This window comes from Capra hircus, chromosome 7, assembly GCF_001704415.2.
Source record: "Capra hircus breed San Clemente chromosome 7, ASM170441v1, whole genome shotgun sequence".
In the NCBI taxonomy this organism is placed as follows: domain Eukaryota; kingdom Metazoa; phylum Chordata; class Mammalia; order Artiodactyla; family Bovidae; genus Capra; species Capra hircus.
Window position 1 is genome coordinate 38,263,227 of NC_030814.1, and position 12,859 is coordinate 38,276,085.

The 12,859-nt window shown below is 40.9% G+C and overlaps 1 protein-coding gene across 2 annotated transcripts in view; it reads left to right on the forward strand.

Annotated features, from left to right (window-relative positions):
* Window positions 1-12,859, forward strand: part of ATP10B (ATPase phospholipid transporting 10B (putative)) — a 332,336-nt gene that overhangs the window by 209,188 nt on the left and 110,289 nt on the right. For both annotated transcript variants that reach the window (XM_018050084.1, XM_013965740.2), the window contains one exon: window positions 2,814-3,018. In XM_018050084.1, coding sequence (XP_017905573.1) covers window positions 2,814-3,018 — 205 coding nt within the window. The remainder of the gene's footprint in view (window positions 1-2,813; window positions 3,019-12,859) is intronic.

The window sequence follows — 12,859 nt, forward strand, 5'->3', positions numbered from 1 at the left end:
CAGAAGTGACTCCTCATGATTATCTGTATAGATATAGATATTTATGTTTCATAATTCATCTGCATAACCTCCATCTTCCATTCTCTTAATAACTCACAACTCATAATAAGTAATGCATGTGTGCTCAGTTGTGTCCAACTCTCTGCGACCCTATGGACTGTAGCTCTCCAGGCTCCTCTGTCCATGGGGTTTTCCAGGCAAGAACACTGGAGTGGGTTTCCATTTCCTCCTCCAGTAATAAATAGTGGAGTCCTTTGTTAGAAGGAAGAAGAATGAGATTCAATATTGATGGGTGGAGGTGTGCTGGCCTGCCTTTGGTATGTCTATGTATATGGCACTCACTCCCAACTAGCTTTTGCAAACCTCCTGAACCATCATTCTCTGAAAGTACTGGCAGTTAGAATATTGCTCAGAGTCAGTGCTGTTCTCATGAAATCCCATCTCAAGTACCAAGCAGAGTGCTGAGGTCACCTTTGGGAGTGGGCCATTCCCAAAGGACAGAAGTCAAAGGCGGGAAGTGGAGAAGAATATAGACAAGTTGAATGGCAATCATTTGGAGCAATTTTGCTGTACTATTCAAGAATTTTTTTTTTTAAGTGCCCTCTCACAAAGGGGGAGAAAAAGAAAAAACAATAGAGAAAGCCCCCCTCCTTCACCACGTAAGATCCTTTTCCCATGGAAAGTATCTGCCATTCCAATTTCTTTAAGTAGCCCTAAATTTGGACATTTAACAGGTGTTCCCAAGGCTACTCTAAAGAAAAAAGTTTTCCCGAATCAGCATATAAGTGTTTCTCTGAAATGGCAGTGAGAAACAAATCTGGGAAAACTCTCTCTATTCTTCATGGTGAAAAAAAATTAAAAATAACATGGAGAAGCAGGAGAGCATAAAACAAGCTGAAGGAATGAAAAGGGCTTAGAAACCTACTTTTTCCATTAAAAGAATTATTGAAGTGCTGCAGATGCACTGCCCTCAAAATGCTCGGAAGTGGTCTCCATTGGGACAATATTGCCCACCAATTAGTTTAACCAGTGGCTGCTGCACTGTGGGCACTTCCGAAGAATTACATGGGTCTTGAGAGTTTTAAGACTGCTCCCTAATTGCAATTCCTGATTATTTTATAGACTTTGATCAGATCTTCTCTTGGATGGCCTTCCAAAAGGCTTCCAAAGGATATGCATCTATTTCAGGAAAGTGGGGGGAGTCCTTCACAGAGATCTTTTATGACAAGAAAGATGCAGTCTTAGGAGGGCTTGCTCAGGGTTTTCTAGAGTCCCCCAAAGAAAGGAGAAAGCTCAAACCTTTATCTTCAGTCTGAGGAGAAAAGTGACTTTCCAGTCACATATCTCTGCCTGTGGAAGAGTGGTCTTGTCATGCTCAGGGCAGCTCAGATTTCTACAGAAACAGAAGCAACAGCATGCCCAGAGGGGCTCAGCATCCATGGAGAAAAACAGCAAAGAAGAGCTGCCTTTCCAGGCCTGGCTGGGCTCAGAGATGTTCACCTGCAAGCCAGCTGAGCCTAATTCAAAAGAACCACATCTGGAATATAGGTTTGGTCCCAAATCTCACATTTAAAGAGATTTCTAAGCAGTCTTAAAAGAGCCCTCACTTCTGGACAGATCTGGAAACTATGCCACCCATAATAATTGAGAGTACTTAGAAAGTTAAATTTGACTTGGCAAGTCCAAAAGGCTTCAGAGCATGCCTGATGACTACTTCAAAATATTTCTTAAATGGTAGGAGATGGAATAAATCAGATTGCCTGGGAGAACGGAATGAGTTCAATATTTGGTTAATCAGAAGGAAGAATTTGTAAAATGAGGGTTCTTGGAGATGAAATGTATTGCCTTGGGGAATAATGAGTCTTTTTGCTGGGGTTATAATAGCTGACGCTGCCATTTCACTGGAGAAGAAAGAGGGGAATGTCTTCGAGGAGGTAGGATACCTGTGCAGCAGTGAAAACTGGGTTTGGAGTCAAGGTGGACCCAGACTCAGGGTCCAGCTCTGTTTTTGTAAAACTTTGGGAAATTTCCTCTAAACCCTCCATTCCCTCTTTGTGAAATGGGTATAATAATATCTTCTTCAATAGATTATTATGCAAGCAAATGAAATACTAATTTATACCGGTGCTTGGCATGGTAGAAATGCTAGATTCACAGTTGTTGCTGCCCTGATCATTGCGTAAGCTCTGATAAACTGGATGGGAAGAGCAAGTGCATCATTTCTCAGACTTCTTTAGCCCTCTGACCCTGTGATCGGTGTGGGGCCCATCCTGTCAATGTTCCTGGTGCCGTCTCCCTAATTCCCTGTTTCCTATTTCAGCACCCTTCGGATCTTCCTAGACAGTGGGCTATATTCTCACCTTTCTAATGCCACTCTCCACCTATAATCAGAAGCCCTATGTCCTGTGCTCCAGTCTGTTATAGCCCTGCTTTCCTCAGTGATAACTGGGTATTCTGGGAAGTGAAGTTTATAAAGAATATGATGTTAATATGAATATATGGTCCCCTTCTCCTTTAAATTTTTTCTCCTGCCAGGATGCAAGGGCTGAGCACAGTAACCAGTCAAGAGCCAGCAGTCAGTCAAAACTCCACATGGTCATCAGGAGAGATTCTTACTAGTGGGATACTATAGATCATGCTTAGCTTTTCTAGAGATGATGCTAGTGGTCATTTGGGGCACATAGAATACACAGCAGTCTTGTGACAGGTTGATTGGGGGATATTAGGTACGGGAAGGGGGACTTTTCTATTCATTCATTTATGTTCTGAGAACCTTAACATACACTTTGACCCCTGTCTTTCTCCCACCCCAGGAAAGAGCAGAGCTACGTGCAGAAGTGCTGGAAGGATGTACGTGTGGGGGACTTCATCCAGATGCAGTGCAACGAGATCATCCCAGCTGACATACTTCTCCTCTTCTCCTCGGACCCCAGTGGGGTCTGCCATCTGGAAACTGCCAACTTGGATGGAGAGACCAACCTCAAACAGAGGCGGGTTGTGAAGGGCTTCTCACAGCAGGTAGGGCTCTTTCTAAGATAAGGTCTTTAACTGGAGGGCCAGGGGAAGATGTCAGCCAACTCTACTTGGAAATTGGGTTCAATCTGGTGGGTAGAGGAGAAGGTAGTAGATGCCTCCTTTCCCAAGCATTTCATTGTTTTCAGTCACTGATTCATGCCCGATTCTTTCTGACCCCATGGTCTACAGCACGCCAGGGTCCACACCAGGGTTTGTATCCTTCAGAGTTTGCTCAAATTCACGTCCTTTGAGTTGGTGATGCCATCCCACTATCTCATCCTCTCTCAGCCCCTTCTCTTCCTGCCCTCAATCTTTCCCAGCATCAAGGTCTTTTCCAATGAGTCAGCGCTTCACATCTGGTGGCCAAAGTATTGGAGCTTCAGCATCAGTTCCTACAATGAATATTCAGGGTCAGTTTCCTTTAGGATTGACTGGTTTCATCTCCTTGCTATCCATGGAACTCTCAAGAGTCTTCTTCAGCACCATGGTTCAACAGTATCAACCCTTTGGCACTCAGCCTTCTTTATGGTCCAACTCTGACATCCATATATGACTACCATAGCTTTGACTATATGGACTTTTGTTGGCAAAGTGATGTCTCTGTTTTCTAGTATTCTGTCTAGGTTTGTCATAGCTTTTCTTCCAAGAAACAAGTGTCTTTTAATTTCAAGGCTGCAGTCACACAATCTTTCCAGAAACTCTCTGAGATAAACATCATCCCCTTCTCACAGATGGGGAAACTGAGGCTTGGGAAAGTAAATAACTTGCTGAAACCCTCAGAGTCCTTAAAAGGGGACCCATGTGTTTTGTTGAAGAAACTGCTCTTTGCTCTAAACCAAGGAGTCTAGTATCTGCTCAGTTGCTTTTGAGACCAGCCCATTTTTCTGTGCTTATCCGATCCCCACTCATCCTGTCCAGATCAGCTCCAGCAATTTCTCCCTCGATGAATTTTTTCTAGTACTCCTTTGATACCAGCATAAAAGCAGCAAGGTATCATGAATGGTTTTTCCATTTTGTATGTCTTACCTTCGTGACAGTACTGAAATCTCTTTAAGAACAGGGAATGATCGTCAACATTTTAATTTAATCCCTGCTTATGTGTATGATACCTTGGACATCATGGAGAAATCATGATTGTTTTGTGGTTAAGAACCCAGGCTCTAGAGTCTGGCAGAGCTGAACTCAAAACCCAACCCTACCATTTATTAACTGCCTCACCCTTTATTCCCTCATCTGGAAAATGGACACAAAAATAGTATCCTCTCTATAGCATGCTTCTGAGGACTGAATTGTTACTGAACCAAACTTGATTCTGCTTGTCCATGTGCTATAGAGTCAATCTACTGATGCTGGGTCATAGTGAAGGAAAACACAGCATTTATTCTAAGGCTTCATACAAGTAGTCCAGGACAGCTAGAGCTCAAAAGGCCCAAATTCCCTGATGGGTTTCCGGATAACATTTTTGTTTAGTTAATTTTTATTGGTGTATAGTTGCTTTACAATGTTGCGTTAGTCTCTACTGTACCAGAAAGTGAATCAGTTATACATATACATGTATCTCCTCTTTTTTAGATTTCCTTTTTATTTAGGTCACAATAGACCACTGAGTAAAGTTCCCTGTGCTATACAATAGGTTCTGATTAGTTATCTATTTTATACATAGTATCAATAGTGTGTTTGTCAATTCCAATCCCCCAATTCATCCCACCCACCCCTTCCCCGCTTAGTTTCCAGACGTTTGCTCTCTGTGCCTGTGTCTCTTTTCTGCTTTGCAAATAAGATCATCTATACCATCTTTTCTAGATTCCACATAGATGTGTTAATACACGGTGTTTGTATGACAGTCTCTAGGTGCATCCACATCTCTGCAAATGACCCAGTTTTGTTCCTCTTTATGGCTGAGTAATATTCTATTGTATATATGTACCACATTTTATTTATCCATTCCTCTGTTGACAGACATTGAGGTTCCTTCCATGTCCTGGCTACTGTAAATAGTGCCGCAGTGAACATTGGGGTGCATGTATCTTATTATAGTTTTCTCTGGGTACATCCCCAGTAATAGGATTGCTGGGTCATGTGATAGTTCTATTTTTAGTTTTTTAAGGAACAGAATGGCATTTTTAAAGCCTAAGTAAGGGAAGGGGGATAGGGTATGTGATCAGCTTATGCACAATTCTCTGATTGGTTGGTGGTAAGATAACAGGGCAGTATCACAAGGGTTATCAATCCACAGTGCCCTGGGCTATGTGCTGTAGACCTCGGGGCTATGTCCTCATGGTCATTAAGCAATTCACATCTTCCGTTTGGTGGGGGCTTTCATGTCAACAACTCAGGAAATGTACATCAGAAACTATTATATAGGTAGTTCAGTTCAGTCGCTCAGTCATGTCCGACTCTTTGCGACCCCATGAATCTCAGCACACCAGGCCTCCCTGTCCATCACCAACTCCCAGAGTTCACTCAAACTCACATCCATCAAGTCGGTAATACCATCCAGTCATCTCATCCTCTGTCATCCCCTTCTCCTCCTGCCCCCAGTCCCTACCAGCATCAGGGTCTTTTCCAATGAGTCAACGCTTTGCATGAAGTGACCAAAGTATTGGAGTTCCAGCTTCAGCATCAGTCCATCCAATGAACACCCAGGACTGATCTCCTTTAGGATGGACTGGTTGGATTTCCTTGCAGTCCAAGGGACTCTCATGTGTCTTCTCCAACACCACACTTCAAAAGCATCAATTCTTCGGCACTCAGCTTTCTTCACAGTCCAACTCTCACATCCACACATGACCACTGGAAAAACCATAGCCTTGATTAGACAGACCTTTGTTGGAAAAGTAATGTCTCTGCTTTTGAATCGGAGAAGGCAATGGCACCCCACTCCAGGACTCTTGCCTGGAAAATCCCATGGACGGAGGAGACTGGAAGACTGCAGTCCATGGGGTCGCTGAGGGTCGGACACGACTGAGCGACTTCACTTTCACTTTTCACGTATGCTATCTAGGTTGGTCATAACTTTCCTTCCAAGAAGTAAGCATCTTTTAATTTCATAAAAAATAAAGTCTGACACTGTTTCCACTGTTTCCCCATCTATTTCCCATGAAGTGATGGGACCGGATGCCATGATCTTCTTTTTCTGAATGTTGAGCTTTAAGCCAACTTTTTCACTCTCCTCTTTCACTTTCAACAAGAGGCTTTTTAGTTCCTCTTCACTTTCTGCCATAAGGGTGGTGTCATCTGCATATCTGAGGTTATTGATATTTCTCCCAGCAATCTTGATTCCAGCTTGTGCTTCTTCCAGCCCAGCGTTTCTCATGATGTACTCTGCATAGAAGTTAAATAAGCAGAGTGACAATATACAGCCTTGATGTACTCCTTTTCCTATTTGGAACCAGTCTGTTGTTCCATGTCCAGTTCCAACTGTTGCTTCCTGACCTGCATATAGGTTTTTCAAGAGGCAGGTCAGGTGGTCTGGTATTCCCATTTCTTGAAGAATTTTCCACAGGTTATTGTGGTCTACATAGTCAAAGGCTTCGGCATAGTCAATAAAGCAGAAATAGATGTTTTTCTGGAAATCTCTTACTTTTTTGATGATCCAACGGATGTTGGCAATTTGATCTCTGGTTCCTCTGCCTTTTCTAAAACCAGCTTGAACATCTGGAAGTTCACGGGGTACTTCAGAAAGGAACTAAAGCAGAGGATATGGGGTAAGGGTTGACCCCAGTATGACCCCATAAAGTCCTGCTCAGTTATAAAATGATAGGTACATGAATTACTTAGCATGAACTAGGCACATAGTAAGAGACCAATAAATAGTTGGCAGTAAATATAAGTGGCATTCATAGGCAATATGTGTTGACTAATTGAAACTGGGTGTAGAAAATTCCAAGTTTTTATTAAATTCTGGGAGCAGAGCAGTAAAACTTGTATGCATTTACAAATCTCCCTTCAGGCTGCCTACCCCAACAGCCTCCCCACAAATCTGAGTCCTTTTACTCTCTTGGGTAGTTGTCTAGTGTCGCTGCTTCACCCAGTTACTTCTTTTGTTTATTGTTGGCAGCAGCCCCAAGCTGTTTCTTATGTATTAATTAGCCTGATGGTTTGGGATTTGACCAGAATGAAGAGCTGGATGAAAGGGTCATTCACACTCCACTGCTATAAACCAGCCAACTCAATTTAATCACATCTCTCAAACTCTAACCCTGACTTCTCTTAGGATACTTGATGTAATGATTTACAAAAAAATAAAATTCATTTGTAAAGGGTATAAGATTTGTTTGATCTTGAAAGTTTTCAGAATTCTCTATTCTATTTCAATAACTGACTCTCCCTCTCAATTTGCTTAAGTGTGCTCTTCTATTTATATAAGAACAGTGATAATAGCACTACTAATAATGCATTCTTAAATTAATCTTTATTGGAGTATAGTTGCTTTACAATGTTGTGTAATACCTCCTGTACGGTAAAGTGAGTCAGCTATATGTACACATATATCCCCCTCCTTTTGGATTTCCTTCCCACTCAGGTCAGCCCGGGGCATTAAGTTCCCTGTGCTCTACAGTCGGTTCTCATCAGTCATCTATTTTATACATAGTTAATCCCACGCCCCCTCCCCCTTGGTATTTATGCATTTGTTCCCTATGTCTGTGTCTATATTTCTGCTTTCTAATGCACCTTTTTAAAGTCCTTTTACGCATAAGACAGATGAGGCGCAGAGAAGTGAAGTAACTTATCCAAGGTCATCGAGCTGGGAAGTACTGGAATCACAATCCAAAGCCAAGTTTGTCCAGTCTCAGCTTTTAAAATGTGTAGTAGCTCTTTTCCCTGGTCCTTTGGCTCTCACTCAGCTTCTACCCAGAGTTGCTTACTTAAAAGCACACATGTGTCATTTTCAATATTTCTTTCCACTTATAAGTAACAAGAGGCAGGAATGGTAAAAGCAGACCTAGCCAGATCCCAGGGGAGGAGGAGTTTTAGCTGCTCTTTGCTCTCTTGCTTCTCCCTTATGTCTTTAATGCAAAAAGATTTCTGAATATGGATAGAATTCTCTTCTAACTCTATGTATAATATGTCTCAAATATGTTGAACAAAGATGTCCGTGAGAGTTGCGAGAAAAAATACATATTGCCCTGTCAAGTAAGATCAGGTGACAATAGGTTTCAAGTTTTCAAATAGTGTGTATTGCAGACCTTCTCAGATACTTTAATAACCCCCAAGGAGGAGGCATCAGGGAAGGTTCTAGTATGTAACATTTCTAATTATTTAACCACAGAAACCTTTTATTGCAAGAACCATATACCAGGACTACTGTAGGAGAGGTGGGATCACAACTTAGAGATTTGCCTTAAATGCACTGAAGGTGTTTCAGATGTATCACAGCCATCACAGGGAGAAACATTTTCATATATACATATATCCTTCCCCTTTATCATCACCAAATTATAATTCATGGGATCTGGGCATGCATACTTTTTAAATGTTCTCCCAAATGATAATATGAACCTACCACCACTTCCTTAAAAATCTATATAAGAAAAGGAAGGTGCTACTTCCAAAAAAATTTCATTGTAATAATGAAAATAAAGCCATCACCTATAGACATCTTACATGTGCTAGCATTTTTGTGCCCATTTTCTTTTGTCCTCGTGACCACCCTGTGAGGTAGCCGTTTCTCCATCTGACGATGAAAATCGGGGGGTACAGAAAAGGCAAATTGCACCGCTTGTCTCAGAGAAGACTTTGAACCTGCAAATGTGGTTTGTTTGGAAATTTAAGTAATTAAAGTCTTCTGTTAGCTTATTATTCCTATTGGCTATGAGACTTTTATCTTTTCAAAAGGGAGTGTTTACTAATTGCAAAGATTTCTAGAAACTCCCAACTCTACATCATATACTTACACCCATTTTCACCACTGAGTTCGGTTAATTCAAAGTCAGTAAGACAAACTTTGTCCCAGCTGCCCTAGATCAGCATTTCTCAAGGTGGAGTCTGCCAAACCCTATCTCAAGAGACAGTTCTTAAAAAACAAGGTCCATGGTCAAATCTGATTGGGCGGCCCATGTCCTGTCAACCCCTCGTAGAGGTTCCATTGTCCAGAATATGTTAAGATCTCAGAGAAGGCCTGGAGGGAGGAGGTCAATTAATCTTTCTTTAACTCTAAGCTTTCCAAACTAATTTAACCTCAGAACCATTTGGGGCACAATAATTTTTCTCCTTCCTATGGAAGCTGGAGAAAAATATTAATCTACAGTGTGGGGAACCACATGATCACGTCAGCTGAAGAGTGACACAGAGGCCAACCATCGTCACAGCTTAGGCAGCTCATCCTTGCCTTTCCTGTCTATGTTCAGAGAAATTATAAACATGAAAGAGCTTCTCTAAAGGATCTTCCTTCTGTGACACAACACATCATCCTCAAGCCTGCCAGAGAGTTAGTTTCAAAATCCTTTTCTCAGAATGCAACTTGGACCAACCAAGTCAGGGTATATAGAACATTTACCAAAGCCAAGGAATCAGAAATGAATTCTTCCAATTAGTACTTCGAGCAATTTGCTAGTTATCCTTTATCCAAACCACTGAAGACCAAAGTCCGACTGAAGTGCCTGTGAGATCATTTCCCAGTGACACAGAACTTACGAAACCCAGTAGACAGGAACCAGCCTCTTCAGCACCGCCTGAAAGCCTGCCAGATGCAAAATTTCAGGCCCCATCCCAAACTGAACCAGAATCTGAAGTTTAAGAATTTCTAGGTGATTCAAGCGCACATTAAAGTCTGAAAGCAGCGGCCTAGGGCATCACTGATTAATGTAATTAATAATTGTGCTTATCTTTTTCATTGCCCAGGTAAAGATTCATGACTGAGTGACTTTCACTTCACTTTCATCTTTGTTATGCCTAAAATAGTGGCTGCTGTGTCCATGCTCTAGTCGTGTCTGACTCTTTGCAACCCCATGAACTGTAACCCACCAGGTTCCTCTGTCCATGGGATTTCCCAGGCAAGAATACTGGAGTGGGTTGCCATTTCCTTCTCTGGGGGATCTTTCTGGCCCAGGGATGTGATCAAACCCACATCTCTTGTGTCTCCTGCACTGCAGGAAGATTCTTTTCCACTGGGCCACCTGGGAAGCCCGAAATAGTAGCAATAATTCCTTAATCTCAACTTTTAAGTCAGTGTTCAGTATTTTCAGTTTGCTTGAACAAGGATCAAAATAAGGTCAAATACTAAGATTACTCTCTTAAATCTTTTACTTTATAGTTTCTCTTCCCAGCTTTCTCTTTTTTCCCCCTTGCATATTTAGTTTTTACTGCTGAATAAACCAAGATGTTTGCCCTGTAAAATTTCCCAGTCTGGATTTTGCTGATCTGCTTGTGATTTCATTTAATATTTTTCTGTCCGCTATATTTCTATAAACTGGTGGTTGAATTTAGTGCCTAAATCAGACTCAGTTTAGACTTGTGTTTGTGTGCGTGTTTATGTCAACATTACATTATAGGGAAAAAAAACGTGCTACCATCTTGAGGCACAAAATGTCTAATTGTCTTTTTTCAATGTAAGTAGGCATTGATGATTATTGTCCATATCCATGAACTCAATGGGATTTGCAAAATGGTATTACCCTAAGTCATGTATAAAAAGGAATTTCCCCTCATGAAGTATTCAGTTACTCCCATGGCTGATTCATGTCAATGTATGGCAAAACCACCACAATATTGTAAAGTAGTTAGCCTCCAATTAAAATTAATTAATTAATTTAAAAAATATTTGGTTACTATGAGGTTATTGCTGTTGTTCAGTCATGTCCAACTGTTTGCAACCCCATGGACTGGAGCATGCCAGGCTCCTCTGTCCTCCACTGTCACTGACAGTTTGCTCAAATTCATGTCCATTGAGTCAGTGATGCTATCCAACCATCTCATCTTCTGTCGCTGCCTTCTTTTCCTGTCCTCAATCTTTCCCAGCATCAGGGTCTTTTCCAGTGAGTCAGAGCTTCACCTCAGGTTGTTGTTCAGTTGCTCAGTCCTGTCCAACTCTTTGCAACCCCATGGACTGCAGCATGCCAGGCTTCCCTGTCCTTCACCGTCTCCTGAGCCTGCTCAAATTCATGTCCATTGAGTCAGTGATGCCGTCCAACCATCTCATCTTCTGTCATCCCCTTTTCCTGCTTTCAATGTTTCCCAGCATGAGGGTCTTTTCTAATGAGTTGGCCCTTCACATCAGGTGGCCAAAGTATTGGAGCTCCAGCTTCAACATCAGTCCTTTCAATGCATAATCAGGGTTGATTTCCTTTAGGATTGACTGGTTTGAACTCCTTGCTGTCCTCAAGAGTCTCCCCCAGCACCACAGTTTGAAAGCATCACTTCTTCATTTCTCAGTCTTCTTGATGATCTAACTCTCCCATCTGTACCTGACTACTGAAAAAACCATAGCTTTGACTATACAGACCTTTGTCGGCAAAGTGATGTCTCTGCTTTTTAATACACTGTCTAGGTTTGTCATAGCTTTTCTTCTAAAGAGTGTCTTTTAATTTCATGACTGCAGTTACCATCTGCAGTGATTTTGGAGTCCAAGAAAATAAAATCTGCCACTGTTTCCACTTTTTAAATGCAAGATAAGTGTTTGATCATTTCCTTTTATTTACCAGTTTTAAAATAATGAGGTGATTCCTAAACATTCTGCAAAGTTGACCAATGAGATTTTCTTTTTAGTATCAATATGAGCTCTTGGATCTAAGCATATTTGATATATATCAAATCAGCGCAGTTATTATATTATCTTTATTGATTATCCCACCTTTAGCCAGTGGGAACTTCTTCAAATTAGCTTCCAAGTTCTTTGGCCATGACCTCAGTAGTCCTAGATTGATCTGGTCCTTTTTGATAGAAAATGGCATTTAGAAATCATAAGTACATGCTAGAGGTACTTTTTGCTATCGGATTGATCATTGTTTGTAAGCCATCTAAGTAAACAGAACTAGGACTTTTTTTTTTAAGAGTCTGTCATACAGATTGAATCAAGTCAGAGAAAAACAAATATAGTATATTAATGAATATATATATATGAAATCTAGAAAAATGGTACAGATGAACCTTTTTACAGGGTAGGAATTGAGATGCAGACATAGAAACATATGGACATGGAGGGAAGGAGAGGGTGGGACAAATTGGGATATTAGAGTTGATATACGTGCACTACCATGTGTAAAATAAATAGCCAGTGGGAAGTTGCTGTGTATCACAGGGAGCTCAGCTCAGTGTCCGTGATGACCTAGAGGGAAGGGTTGGAAGGGTGAAGAAGATCCAAAGTAGGGGGGCAGAATATATGTATGCATATATCTAATTCACTTCATTGCACAGCAGAAACTAATGCAACATTATAAAGCAATTACACTCAAAGATTAAATACATCAGAAATTATGCTGATACTTCAAATTCAGAACTAGAGAGTTTTGTTCAATCTCATCAATATTAAACATATAAATCCTTCTGCCACATGAAGCAAAGTCCTTAACCACTGTACTACACAGCTCCCTTTTGATAGTTGACAGTCAATATTAGATTAGAAGTGGAACTGGCAACATTTTCAAGATGAAGAAACAATTTCAGAGAGATTGAATCTTATCAAAGATAACCGAGCTAATAAATATAGTGTGGAGACAGAAATGGAGCTCAATTCTGATGTACCTGATTATTTTTCTCATGGCTAAAGTAAATTTTAAATTCCTTTATGTGTATTTTCCATTTCTCAAGTGATTATAATTTTTATATATATGAAAATATTAAAGTGTTATAAGTTTTAGTTATAATTATTTATAATAATACTTAATTTGACTATGACAGACACAAC